This window comes from Dreissena polymorpha, chromosome 10, assembly GCF_020536995.1.
Source record: "Dreissena polymorpha isolate Duluth1 chromosome 10, UMN_Dpol_1.0, whole genome shotgun sequence".
Classification (NCBI taxonomy): Eukaryota; Metazoa; Mollusca; class Bivalvia; order Myida; family Dreissenidae; genus Dreissena; species Dreissena polymorpha.
In genome coordinates this window covers 27,080,226-27,093,712 of record NC_068364.1, presented here as the reverse complement: position 1 = coordinate 27,093,712, position 13,487 = coordinate 27,080,226, and the positions used below count along the sequence as shown (strand labels likewise).

Below are 13,487 nucleotides of genomic sequence, written 5' to 3'. Positions count from 1 at the left end.
AATTTTATCGCGAATGAGTTTAAAGTCGGAAAAACCCATTCTCCGTGCAAACCATTTACATTGTATTTAGAATTAGAGAGAACAAATACAACTTATTTTAAGTAAAAAATTGTTTTATTCATTTTATTTATATTAAGATTCATTTGATTACAAAAGCTAAAATCGCTGTGTCAAAAGGAGATAATTCTATATCTGGATTTAAAATCAAAGGTCCGCATTCATCCCAAATGGCTTTTCTTACTTAAAGACCATTTTATTAAGAGACCACTTTTGGTTACTCCCTTTAGTGGTCTCTAAATACAAGATTGACTGTACTTTTAAGTTATCGCAGGATCCAGAAAAGTGTGACAAACAGACTGACGGACAGAGCGCAAACCATAAGTCCCCTCCGGATTCACCGGTAGGGGACAATAATAACACAAATGTTAGAAGCCATTCAAGATTGTTGTAGCCACCTAGAGATTACCATAGCCTTTGGATTTTAAAACTAGTACCGAGTATTAAAAAAACAATTTCTTGAAGGTCACTGACCTTACTGTTGAAACCAAGAAACAATTTTTACATAGGTCACTAAACTTACTGTTGAAACCGCCCCCTCCGAAGCCATCGAGATCTTCCATGTCATGACCCTGGTCGTAGCGCGTCCGTTTCTTCTGATCCGACAACACGGAGTAGGCCTCCCCGACCTCCTTGAACTTCATCTCCTCCTCCTTCTGTACCTCCACCGTATCGTGGGAGTGGCGATCTAGGGGAGGTAATTTTTACATGTGAGTGACTAATCTAGGGGAGGTAATTTAACATGTGAGAATGACAATCTAGGGGAGGTAATTTAACATGTGAGAGTGTCAATCTAGTGGAGGTAATTTTTACATGTGAGAGTGACAATCTAGGGGAGGTAATTCAACATGTGAGAGTGACTAATCTAGGGGAGGTAATTTAACATGTGTGTCAATCTAGGGGAGGTAATTTAGTAGAGATGGCATCGAATACCTATATCTGTATTCGAATATTCGCAAATCCATTCAATTGAATGTTCAAATAAAACGGCTGGAATGATTTATCCTCTATTATTCAGTTTCGTATCCAGAAGGGATAAAAAAAAAAATTGACAAAGAAATACAACTGAATATACAATTGCTGTGATGAGAAATAGAAAGAAAATGTAGCTTAATTGTAAAAACTTTTAAAAAGCCTATTTAGCCGAAATATATCAGAAAAGAGTTAAACTTGTTCTGTGTTTACGTCCATTGTTTTGTAAGTTATATCCGTTTGCTTAATACGAGGCTGTTTATTAACTTGCTATTTAATAATTGTATCGCGGTCGGCTAATACTATGACTGATACTGTAATCGGGCACAAATAGAAGGAAAAACATCATGTCATAGAATTTTATTTGAAATATAAAAGTAACGATAGCATGTACGTTTATATAAAGAAACATATCAATAAGGCATGCAAAGTACACCAAACATTCAATAACAAATATAAGAAAAAACATCACGTCATAGAATTTTATTTTTATGTTCAATTTTAAAATAACGATATCATGTACGTTTATAACAAGAAACATATCAATAAGTCATGCAAAGTACATCAAAAAACTGACTCAGTTGTTACGATTTTCTAGACCATATAAATATATTCGACTTCATTCTCTGCAATAATTTTGTATGTGTGTCTTATTTTCGTTTATTTTGACAGTTGGGCCCTTTCTTAGAGTGTGTATATTGCATTGCGCAATTAAGAGTAGTTAACGCATTTTAATAGCTGTTCTTACTGTGATCACATAAACTTAATTATTATACGCCAATCAAATGAAGCCGTTAATTGGCACCCCTTGACAAACAACAGTTCGGGGCCTTTCCTAGAGTGTGTATATTGCAATTTAACATGTGAGAGTGACAATCTAGGGGAGGTAATTTAACATGTGAGAGTGACAATCTAGGGGAGGTAATTTAACATGAGTTACAATCTAGGGGAGGTAATTTAGCGTGTGGGAGTGACAATCTAATGGAGGTTATTTAACATGTGAGTGATAATCTAGGGGAGGTACTTTAGCGTGTGGGAGTGGCGGTCTAAGGGAGGTAATTTGTGAGAGTGATGATCTAGGAGAGGTTATTTAACGTAAAAGGGACCATCTAGGATAGGTAATTTGTGAGTGGCGATCTAAGGGAGGTAATTTAACATGAGAGTGATAATCTAAGGGAAGTTATTTGTGTGAGTGAAATGTTTTTCAATGTCTGGGACGACACTTCACGCACATGAATTAAGCCCAGTTATTCCAGAAAGAGACTCCATTATAAATGTGTTGCAGATACCTGGATGGTGTGAGAGAGCTCGTTTTCTGTAGGCCTTCTTGATTTCATCGTCTGTGGCAGTTTTCGACACGCCCAAAATCTTGTAGTAGTCTTTTCTCTTGCTCTTTTTCAATTCCAACTTGGCCTCTTGCAGCAGGCGTTTGTTCTCTGGTTGTGGAAACAAGATTCGATGAAAATAGCATCTCTATGCAAATTTTACGGTAAAATGTTACCGAATATTTAAAGCAAGGAGGGGGGGGGGGGGGGGGGGGGGTGAAGAAATACCCTTCCAAAGTATTTTCCAAAGTATTTGGATTTAACATTATTAATATTTTGACAGATTTGATGAAAGATCCAAATTAAGAACTATGTGTGAAGCAATTTTGACACTCAAAAGCAGCAAGTCTGCAGAAAGGTGGAAAAATGGCATTTCTGACTCAGACTCAAATGTCAGCAAATATTTGTCCTAATTTTCATGAAACAATAAGTCCATATAATATTTGGGGATGCCTGGATCTTTACTATTAGGACATAGGGCCCTCAGTGGGGTTTTCTATTTTTTAAATTCTTAGCAGTGGTCTGATTTTGGAAATACGGGGCCCTCAGTGGGGTTTCTATTTCTTAAATATTTAACAGTGGTCTGATTTTGGAAACACCTCAGAGGAGAGAAATACGCCTGAACAAAACTTCTTAAAAGATCAAAAAAGATCTTTAAAACTAATAAAACAATTTTGGCATTAAATGTTAAATAAAATAAAAAAAATAAATTACACCCAGAAAAGACGAAAACACGCATTATATCTTTATTTCATAGTATCTTAATTTTTTGCAGTCAAATATATTTCCAGTATTTCACAAGCTACACGAACCTCTAGTTTTGTCAAGCTGTAATATTTTCTCGTAGTCCCTGACAGCTTCCTCATACTGTTCCATGTCCATGTAACTGCAAAAATAAAATTGAATTATTTAATTTGAGCTGTGCTATGGGAAAACCCGCCTTAATGCATTATTCTGAAAGTGTTGTCCCAGAATGCATTATTCTGAAAGTGTAGTCCCAGAATGCATTATTCTGAAAGTGTAGTCCCAGAATGCATTATTCTGAAAGTGTAGTCCCAGAATGCATTATTCTGAAAGTGTCGTCCCAGATTAGCCTGTGCAGTCAGTACACAAAGAGGCTTGTTTTTAATTTCATTGGGTACGGAAAAAACAACAATAAATGGTATTCAGAAAACTGCTCTACATGGATTCTCCAATTTAAAATTGATATTAAACAAGAGATGTGTTTGTCAGAAACACAATGCCCCCTTCTGCGCCGCTTTGAAGCCATATATTTGACCTTTGACCTTGAAGGATGACCTTGACCTTTCATCACTCAAAATGTGCAGCTCCATGAGATACACATGCATGCCAAACATCAAGTTTCTATCTAAAGCGACATAGAATTTATGAGCATTTTTCGAAACCTAAATGCAAAGTGTGACGGAAAAACAGACAGACAGACGGACGGACGGTCCGATCACTATATGCCCTCCTTCGGGGACATAAAAATGAAAACAGATTGCATTTATTGGAAGCCATATTAAAATGATGACGTTATACTGAATTGTCAGTGCCACTGAAGAGAACATGGATGTCACTTGAATAGTTGATTTTTTAATGTTAATAGGGTGTTTTATAGCCATTATCCAGAGTCACAGATTCATACATACAGGGCTATAGATAACAAGTGTATTTGCGTTATTACACAATTAAAATAACCGACAAGAGATGTGTTTGTTAGAAACACAATGCCCCCTTTTGCCCCGCTTTGAAGCCATAAATTTGGCCTTTGACCTTGAATGATGACCTTGACCTTTAGCCACTCAAAATGTGCAGCTCCATGAGATACAGATGCATGCCAAATAGCAAGTTGCTATCTTCAATATTAAAAAAGGTATGACCAAACTTGAACGAAGGTTAAAGTTTTAGGAACGAAAAATACAATGATATTTGACCTTTGACCTTGAAGGATGACCTTGACCTTGACTTTTCACCACTCAAAATGTGCAGCTCCATGAGATACACATGCATGCAAAATATGAAGTTGCTATCTTCAATATTGAAAACGTTATACAACTTTAACCAAGGTTAAAGTTTTGTGACACACACATACAATGACTGACACAATGACAGACAGACAGGCCAAAAACAATATTCCCATGATCTTTCGATCCGGGGGCATAAAAACGTAATTAAATTCAAAATAAAGCAAAAAACGCAAATACAAATTTAACAAGAGCACCGCCTTGCGGGTGCAGACCGCTCATCTATTATCATTTTAAAGGTGAAGGGACTCTCATTTTCAATCACAAAGTGAAGAGGGGTGTATAGTGTGGGGGTGTGGAATTTATTACATTATCTTCCCAAAAATGCGAAAAAAAAACGAAAAAAAATTCGGGGGGGGGGGGGGGGGGAGTGGGGGGATTCTTGGGTGTGATGGTTGGACGGTATTTCAAACATAAAATAATAAAAATAAATATTTGTGTTTTTTAACCGTTTCAAAAAAAAAAAAAAAATTTGGGGGGTGGGGTGTATAGTGCGAGGGTGTGGCGCAGCCACGAGTGAAAATATATATTTTCTATGATCTCGAGTGAAATAAAATCGAAATTCCATAGAATCCAACAAATTTTCTTTTTATTTTATGCTTTTTTCACCGTTTATTTGATACTTTCGCTGGATTTGTTACGTCATTTCGTTGAAAAAATGACGTCATTTCACAGTAAAACAGTGACAAATATCGATATTTTTCACTGCTATTTTTCACTGTTTAAAACAGTGGAATACCAGTTTTATTTCACTGATATTTCTCTATAAACCACCGGAAAGCATAAAATAAAATGGACCTAAACACAAAACTTAACCAAAATTTTCAATTTTCTAAGTATAAAAAGGGCACATAATTCTGTCAAAATGCACGCCAGAGTTATCTAACTTTGCCTGCCCAGTCCCCTCATGATAGTAAGTAAGTGTACCAAGTTTGAATGCAATAGCATTGATACTTTCTGAGAAAAGTGGACCTAAACGCAAAACTTAACCAAAATTTTCAATTTTCTAAGTATAAAAAGGGCACATAATTCTGTCAAAATGCACGCCAGAGTTATCTAACTTTGCCTGCCCAGTCCCCTCATGATAGTAAGTAAGTGCACCAAGTTTGAATGCAATAGCATTGATACTTTCTGAGAAAAGTGGACCTAAACGCAAAACTTAACCGGACGCCGACGCCAAGGTGATGACAATAGCTCATAATTTTTTTCAAAAAACAGATGAGCTAATAATGTAATTCCCGCAAAAAAACTTGCGTCAGGAAACGCAATTCTTACAAACACTGGGTGTATTTTTTAGACTGGTTATTTTCGGTACAAAATGTATCGGATAGTTTATATGCCGTCCTATGAAGAAAAGGAGGCAGTCTTTCCAGCGGTTATCAATTTTTGGGGTATTATTGTAATTATTGGTAGACCCGTCCGATTTCTACTTTCTTTTTTAAGGTATTCAACTCAAAATGACCCGAAAACGGGGTGCATCGCTTTGAACAGCCATTACTTCATCAAGTGTGCAGCCATTATCACGAACTCTGTCTTATTCCATGCAAACATGAATGAACTTTGATCAGAAATTCATTAATTGTTTGTTGTTATGTACAGGTACCTTTTTGAATTCCATTTGTATAAATAATATAGTAACCTAAGTAGATTTTAATATATAATATATGATTCCCTAAATTACCCAAAAGAGTTAAAAAACCGGGGGTGAAAAACCCAATTAAGCTCAAAAGTAGGGGTGAAACTTTTTGCTAAAACTCTATTGAATTTACAAAACCCCAATTGTTGTCAAAAAGAGGGGGTGAATTACCCATATATACCCATAAAGTTATCTATAGCCCTGTACATAACTCAATTTTTGCCCTCACCTTTTTTGCTCTTCGCATGTAAGCTTTGAGATATGTATCTTCCAGTTCTATTGCCCTTACCTTTTTGCTCGTCTCATGTAAGCTTTGAGATATGTATCGTCCAGTTCTATCGCCTTCGTACAGTCTTCCACTGACTGCTCATTCTTCCCAATCTGAAGTGACAAACAGTCAGCTTAGTTTTAACATTACACATTTGAGCTCTGGTCTGGGAAAATGGGGCTTAATGCATATGCGTATTGTCTGCACAGGCTAATTAGGGACGGGGACGACACTTTCCAATAGATTTAAAAAAAGTTTTTTCTAAACAAAAATTCAATCTCCACAGAAAGTGTGGTCCCTGTGCGGACTGCACAGGCTAATCTGGGATGACACTTTAGACACATGCATTAAGCCCCATTTTCCCACAGCGTTGCTAATTTTAAAAATACGAGGCTTCTGTCTCCTACATGTATCTTGAACCAGTAAAAAGTCATTTGTAACATACATTTTTGTCCCAAAGTTTAGTTTTTTTTAACCATAGAAACTTGGTGCCTCTTTCAAACAAGAAGCCCATGAGGGCCTGAATCGCTCTACTGGCTGGAATCAATAGTGCTCAAGCCCTTGATAGTATGAACAATCTGAGTAAGTTTTAAACAAACAGACCCAAAATGGGAAATTCATCGCATAAACAAGAAGAAACGTAAAATTTAAACTTCAAATGGCTCCTTTTCAACAATAAGTTGGACAAATTTTCTTCACTCTCAATGGGGTTCTGGCCCTTGATGATATAAAACATCCGTTGAAGTTTCAAAAGGTTAGAAGTTTATATGTAAACAAACAAGACATGTCTCCTTCTGCGCTGCTTTGATTTTTTGTTTGTTTGACCTTTGACCTTGAAGGATGACCTTGACCTTTCACCACTCAAAATTTGCAGCTCCATGAGATACACATGCCTGCCAAATATGAAGTTGCAAGGGGAGATAATTATGGACTTTTTACTCTGATGTAGCCCATTTTCAATAGGGTTCGAGTCCTCATTAATATCATAATATCAACACACTGAACACGTTTGAAAAGAATCGGATGAAAAATGTGGACTTTATCTGATAAACAAGAGAAAGTCTAACGCACACACAGACAGACAGACAGACAGACACCATGCCATCCCATAAGCTCTTCTGGCCTATGGCCAGTAGAGCTAAAAATCATTTATTATAAATACAAATGCAGAACATGTATGGCATCCCTCAACTTGATTACAATTAAATTACAATTAAACATACCTGAACAGGAGTTTGAGAGTTATTTCCCTAACAAAAGTTTGAGAGATATATCTTTAACTAACAAGAATTTAAAAGTTATTTCATGTATAAACTCCTTCATTTCAACCCTTTAGTATAAGCAGCAATCAGCTGGTTACATAAAGCCATTTTCACTTTGCTTCTGAGCTGATAAGGTTAAAAATCAAAACAGTCTTGCATACCTTAGTACAGACAGTGGCCCTATTGCAATACAGTTTTGAGTTGGTGAACTTGTTGTTCGGGTCGATCTCAAGCGCCTCTGTGTAAATCTTGTACGCCTCCTCGAAGTTTCCCGCACGGAACACCTTGTTGCCTTCTTCTTTCTTTGCTATCAACTGCTTTGCTTTCTGCAAAATAAAATACTTACATCAGGGTTTAAGCAAATGTTTTGGCCACAGATACCTTTATTTTCTCTTCCAGTAAGTCTTGCATGGTGGACATTGGCATTTTTCTCAGAAAGTCTAGGGCCCTAGCTCTTAATTGTTTAACAATCTAGATACAGCCAGATTCTGCGCAATGTTTAATTCGGTTCTTGCTTATTTACATCTATGTATAATCATGATTTATAATATGCGCTCAAGAAAAGGGTCAAAGAAACTCTTGGTAGACAGGGCCTATAGTTCGCCCCCTTGGTGCAAAACAGTACCATAACACTTTGAAATTAGCAGGCACATGGTACCTTTTTGCGAGAATGAGGCAATATAAAGGGGTCAAGAGGGGCAAAGAGAAAAGCCTTCAAAATATTTTTAAAGTTTGATGGAGGCTCACCCTGTAGGTCTCTCTGGCCTTCTGATGGTCAGGCGCGAGACGCAGTACCTGCTGGAAGTGGCTGAATGCCTTGTCTATGTTGTCCTGGTAGTATAGACACATTCCCCGCACAAACAGGGCATCTGCATTCATCCCATCACGTTGGAGGACGTCGCTGGAATAAGGAGTATGAACTTGATGGTAATTACAACAAGAGCTGGAATAAGGAGGATGAACTTAATGGTAATTACAACAAGAGCTGGAATAAGGAGTATGAACTTGATGGTAATTACAAAAAGAGCTGTTGGAGGACAGCACGCTCCACTTCCTGTTAGTTTCTGAGTTTTTTCCTAACCAAAATATTTATATTGTAGGTAAGCTGTATTACCTTTCTTACAATTTAGCATTATCGGAATTATTTATTTAATTAATTATCAAGTAAAACGCAATTGATAATGGTTGCTGGATTTTAAATGGGAGGTCGCTGTACATACATTGTTTGTTACTAAATTTAATCCAAAATGAAAGCGAATAAATTCCTCCAGGAACTTAAAACAAAGCAACATAAACTAACTCTTGACTATTCCCTCTGTTAACTGATTAAAGAAATAATACAAACTATTCAAAATTTCTTTGAAGCATGGAAATCTATTTTTAATTTACGGATAACAGTAAATAAGACAAAGGGCTAAACAGCCCAAATGTAAGTTTTAATCATGCATGGTTTCATTGGTTGAATTCTGTGAGCTGATTTGGAACCTGAACGAATGAAAAGCCCAATAAATAATTCAAAGCTTTGCAAGGCAAGCTGCCACAGTTAATCAACAAGAGCTGTTTGTAAAACATGCATGCCCCCCATATGGGCTGTCCGTTGTACTGGCAGCCATTGTGTGAATACGACTTTTGTCACTGTGACCTTGACCTTTGACCTAGTGACCTGAAAATCAATAGGGGTCATCTGCAAGTCACGATCAATGTACCTATGAAGTTTCATGATCCTAGGCATATGCGTTCTTGAATTATCATCCGAAAATCGTTTACTATTTCGGGTCACCGTGACCTTGACCTTTGACCTAGTGACCTCAAAATCAATAGGGGTCATCTGCGAGTCATGATCAATCTACCCATGAAATTTCATGATCCTAGGCGTATGCGTTCTTGAGTTATCATCCGGAAACCATTTTACTATTTCGGGACACCCTGACCTTGACCTTTGACCTCAAAATCAATAGGGGTCATCTGCGAGTCATGATTAATCTACCCATGAAGTTTCATAATCCTAGGCGTATGCGTTCTTGAGTTATCATCCGGAAACCATTTTACTATTTCGGGTCACTGTGACCTTGACCTTTGACCTAGTGACCTCAAAATCAATAGGGGTCACCTGCAAGTCATGATCAATGTACCTATGAAGTTTCATGATCCTAGGCCCAAGCGTTCTTGAGTTATCGTCTGACAACCACCTGGTGGACGGACGGACGGACCGACCGACCGACATGAGCAAAGCAATATACCCCCTCTTCTTCGAAGGGGGGCATAAAAAGTATAAAGTATTTGAGTGAAATGGCTGATAAGGATTTTCCTATTTAAATGAGGCTTGCTCTGGGAAAATAGGGCTTAATGCTTAATACATGTGAGCAAAGTGCGTCCCAGATACGACCTGGGGTGGTATTCCATAAACATCTTAAGTCATTTCTTAAATAATTTCACTTAAGTTAAAAATAACAATGTTTTGTATTTCGTTACTAAATAAGGAAACACATGTTTTTTTGGTATTCCTTAAATAACATTGGCATAATGATGTTATTTAAATAAATATCTTGATGCCAATCTATTGCAATATGAAATGAAACACTTAAGAAAATTTCCCAATTTAAGGATAAGAATAAAATTTAACTTCAGATGCTTCTGGAATACGACCCCTGGAAAACTTGTCTAATTGCATGTGCAAGTCCTAGTGTAGTCCCTGACAACACTTTCAGGCTAGACTTAATTCTTTTAAGAAAAGACTTCCTTTTAACATAAAAAATCCATTAAAGCGCAAATTGGCATCCCTGAATAGCCTGTGTTGACTGCACAGGCTAATCTGGGACGACACTCTACACACATGCATAAAGACCTGCTTTACCAGAGCGCGGCTCAAATGGAAAAGAAGTCCACCTACTTGGCTATTTCTTGACTCTCTTGGTATCGCCCGAGAAACGTTAGCAGCTCTGCTTTGCGTATTTTGTACTTCATGCTCGGACCTGCCAGTTGCAGGCACTGTTCCACACAAAACAGGGCCTGTAAACATAGAACAGTTTATGTGAAACTATTCAGATAAAAACACGCAAATTCGTTGAATTGATATTCCCAGCCAATATGCTTCTGGACAATAAAGTGTAATATTTGACACTCAGCTAAAAAAGCATTTTTGTAAGATACAAAGGGCCATAACTCCATTATTAACAGATGGTGTACAATGCCATTTGGCATGCATCATCCTCTTATCCATATATACTCATATCAAGTTTTAATGAAATCCACCAAAGCACTTCCAAGATATGGCTCCCCTGCCGGAAGGACGGAAAGATCGACATCTATGGCGAGGGATAATAAAATGCTTGACAAACAATATGGGTGGAGGGTGTGTGTGTGTTGTTTTTTTTAGAGTGGGTGGAGGAGGTTCAGGATCTGCATTACATATTGTGTTTTTTTTAACTATTTCAATTAGCTTGATTGCATGGACAGTGGAAGGCTAATTGAAACACTCCTGTTTCTTGGGTATAACCAGTACTTGCAGTCTTTGAGGGAAATCTAAAGAAAGCTCACACAGTGGGGACCGAACCCATGACCTCCTAGTCGCTAGGCAGAAACCATATCCAAAAGGTGGGGCTAGCAGGGGGTGGAGGAGCTGGGTAATGCGGGATCAATAAACAAGACACACTGTGAGACAAGACCTATGAGGTTTTCACCGGTAGAAAGACACTGCATCTTCCAAGTGGGCAAGCACTTAATGAAATATGCAGGGTCTGCATCCAACAGATGTAAGCAAATGTTACAATATAAACATACATAGATTTCAGCTGAATTAGAATAATGCTTTTTTATTCCAGTATTGGACGATTACTTTTTACTTCATCAAATCTCTGTATAATAATGACTATTTGTGGGCCTGAAATTGTGTTGTTTTGTTTTTTTACAAATGACTTTTTCATGGACACATACATTGGTGGATTTCTGATTTTTTTTTTACGTAGGTAATTTTTCAATAAGTTTGCATTAAATTTGTGAACCCAAGAAATCCATTAACATTAAAGTCCCACAAATATTAATGATTTTACAGTATTTTTTGTTCTTCTCTAGAAACCTACTTTCCGAAAGTCCATTTTTTCACAGTCGGCATCCAGGGTGGCTTCAAACTTCTGTAGACTTTCTGCTAAATGAAGCTGAAACAGCCAACAACCACGTGAACTGGACATACGAGCCTCCTGGGAAATCTGGGCTTAATGTGAATTCCCAGTTTAGCCTGCGCAGTCTGCACAGGCTCATCAGGAACAACATGTTCCGCTTTTATGAATTTTTTTGTTTAAAGCAAGTCTCTTTTAAACCAAAATCCAGTGTAGGTGGAAATTGTTGTCCCTGATTAGCCTGCGCTAGCTGCACAGGCTTGTCTGGGAATACACTTTAAGCACATGCATTAAGCCCAGTTTTTCTTAAAACTAGGCTTATATAACACGAGCTATCACTTTAAGTGGCTTAGTTTACACGTATTTATTTTAGCTTGATTGCACTGAAAGCCTAAGGCTTATTGAAACACTTATTGAGTCTGTTTACTGGGAAGAACCAATACTTGATGTCTTCGGGTGAGATCTACAGAACTATCCCATAGTTGGGACCAAACACATCACCTTCCAGACGTAATTAAAGATATCTTTTGTTTGTGTAAAAATTCAAGTATGATATCCATATTAAATAATTAGGAAGCCCTTATATTTCCAAATAGCTTAACTCTTTCAGTGCTGGAACCGAATTTTGAAGGCCTTTGCAAACAGTTTGGATCCAGATGAGACGCCACAAAATGTGGTGTCTCATCAGGATTCAAACTGTTTGCTATTCTTATAGTATTCTTTGAAAAAAATCGAAGAAACTACTAATTTTAGATATCCAGCAGACAACATTTTAGCAGACGACAAATTTCCCAGCATGCAAAGGGTTAACACAAATTCAACAGATTCTTGAATATGTTTTTTATATCAAACCTCTTTTTTAGCGGCCTGATTTTTGGGCTCCAGCTGTAGCACTCTGTTATAGGCTCGCATCGCCGATGATGGATCGCCGAGCGATAGGTGACATTTTCCTTCTCGCATGAAACCCTGAAATACGAGGAAATAATGTTTCCAAAATCCGAACATGATTTCAAGGATTTAAAAAGCTTTAAAAACCTGGAGTTAAATGATGCAGTGCTTACATTTTCAGGGGTCAAATGAAATTTTCAAGGGGTAAAATACTTAAGTCTAAATATTCTGTACCTGAATATTGGTTGACTGATCTACAAATGTTACTTTGTGTTACTCCAAGTATATAGTTTAACTAAAAAAAACAGTATTTCTGTCATATAAAAAACATCATATTTTAATTGAATGGCAACATTTTCAACAAAATGATCCAAGGCAGATAATATGGTGGAGTCAAAAGATTCCATATTGCAAAATGCTTGCATCAAAAAGCAGAATTCTGCTTCAATAGAAATCCCTAAAATATAACAGATATATTTCTGTGCTAACAAATTATCAACGGACAAATAATGGTTTTAGTATTTTAGTTTTCAAACAAATGTGTAACCTTAATGACACAAAAACAAAGTATTGGAAGACAACAGTTCATTTTCTATTTTTAATTGATGATACACTAAGTAAAGGAAATTAACTGTGCATATTTTCCAGTTTTAAAGTAATTTTTTGTCAAGCATGCTGCTGGTCAAACCTATAATTAACTAGTGACCTGAAAATCAATAGGGGTCATCTGCGAGTCATGATCAATGTACCTATGAAGTGTCATGATCCTAGGCAAAAGCGTTCTTGAGTTATCATCCGAAAATCATTTTACTATTACGGGTCACCGTGACCTTGACCTTTGACCTAGTGACCTCAAAATCAATAGGGGTCATCTGCGAGTCATGATCAATCTACCTGTGAAGTTTCATGATCCTAGGCATATGCATTCTTGAGTTAT

At 37.1% G+C, this 13,487-nt stretch overlaps 1 protein-coding gene across 4 annotated transcripts in view; it reads right to left on the bottom strand.

Moving 5' to 3' along the window:
- LOC127847297 (dnaJ homolog subfamily C member 7-like) overlaps positions 1–13,487 on the bottom strand; it is a 186,099-nt gene that overhangs the window by 158,224 nt on the left and 14,388 nt on the right. For all 4 annotated transcript variants that reach the window (XR_008033903.1, XR_008033902.1, XM_052379136.1 and 1 more), the window contains exons 4-12: positions 12,515–12,628; positions 11,627–11,701; positions 10,438–10,556; positions 8,295–8,448; positions 7,709–7,873; positions 6,307–6,398; positions 3,167–3,240; positions 2,319–2,465; positions 581–745 (exon numbers count right to left, since the gene is read on the bottom strand). Coding sequence is in view for 2 of the 4 variants with exons in the window: in XM_052379136.1 (XP_052235096.1) it covers positions 581–745; positions 2,319–2,465; positions 3,167–3,240; positions 6,307–6,398; positions 7,709–7,873; positions 8,295–8,448; positions 10,438–10,556; positions 11,627–11,701; positions 12,515–12,628 (1,105 nt within the window). In the remaining 2 variants the exon portion in view is untranslated. The remainder of the gene's footprint in view (positions 1–580; positions 746–2,318; positions 2,466–3,166; positions 3,241–6,306; positions 6,399–7,708; positions 7,874–8,294; positions 8,449–10,437; positions 10,557–11,626; positions 11,702–12,514; positions 12,629–13,487) is intronic.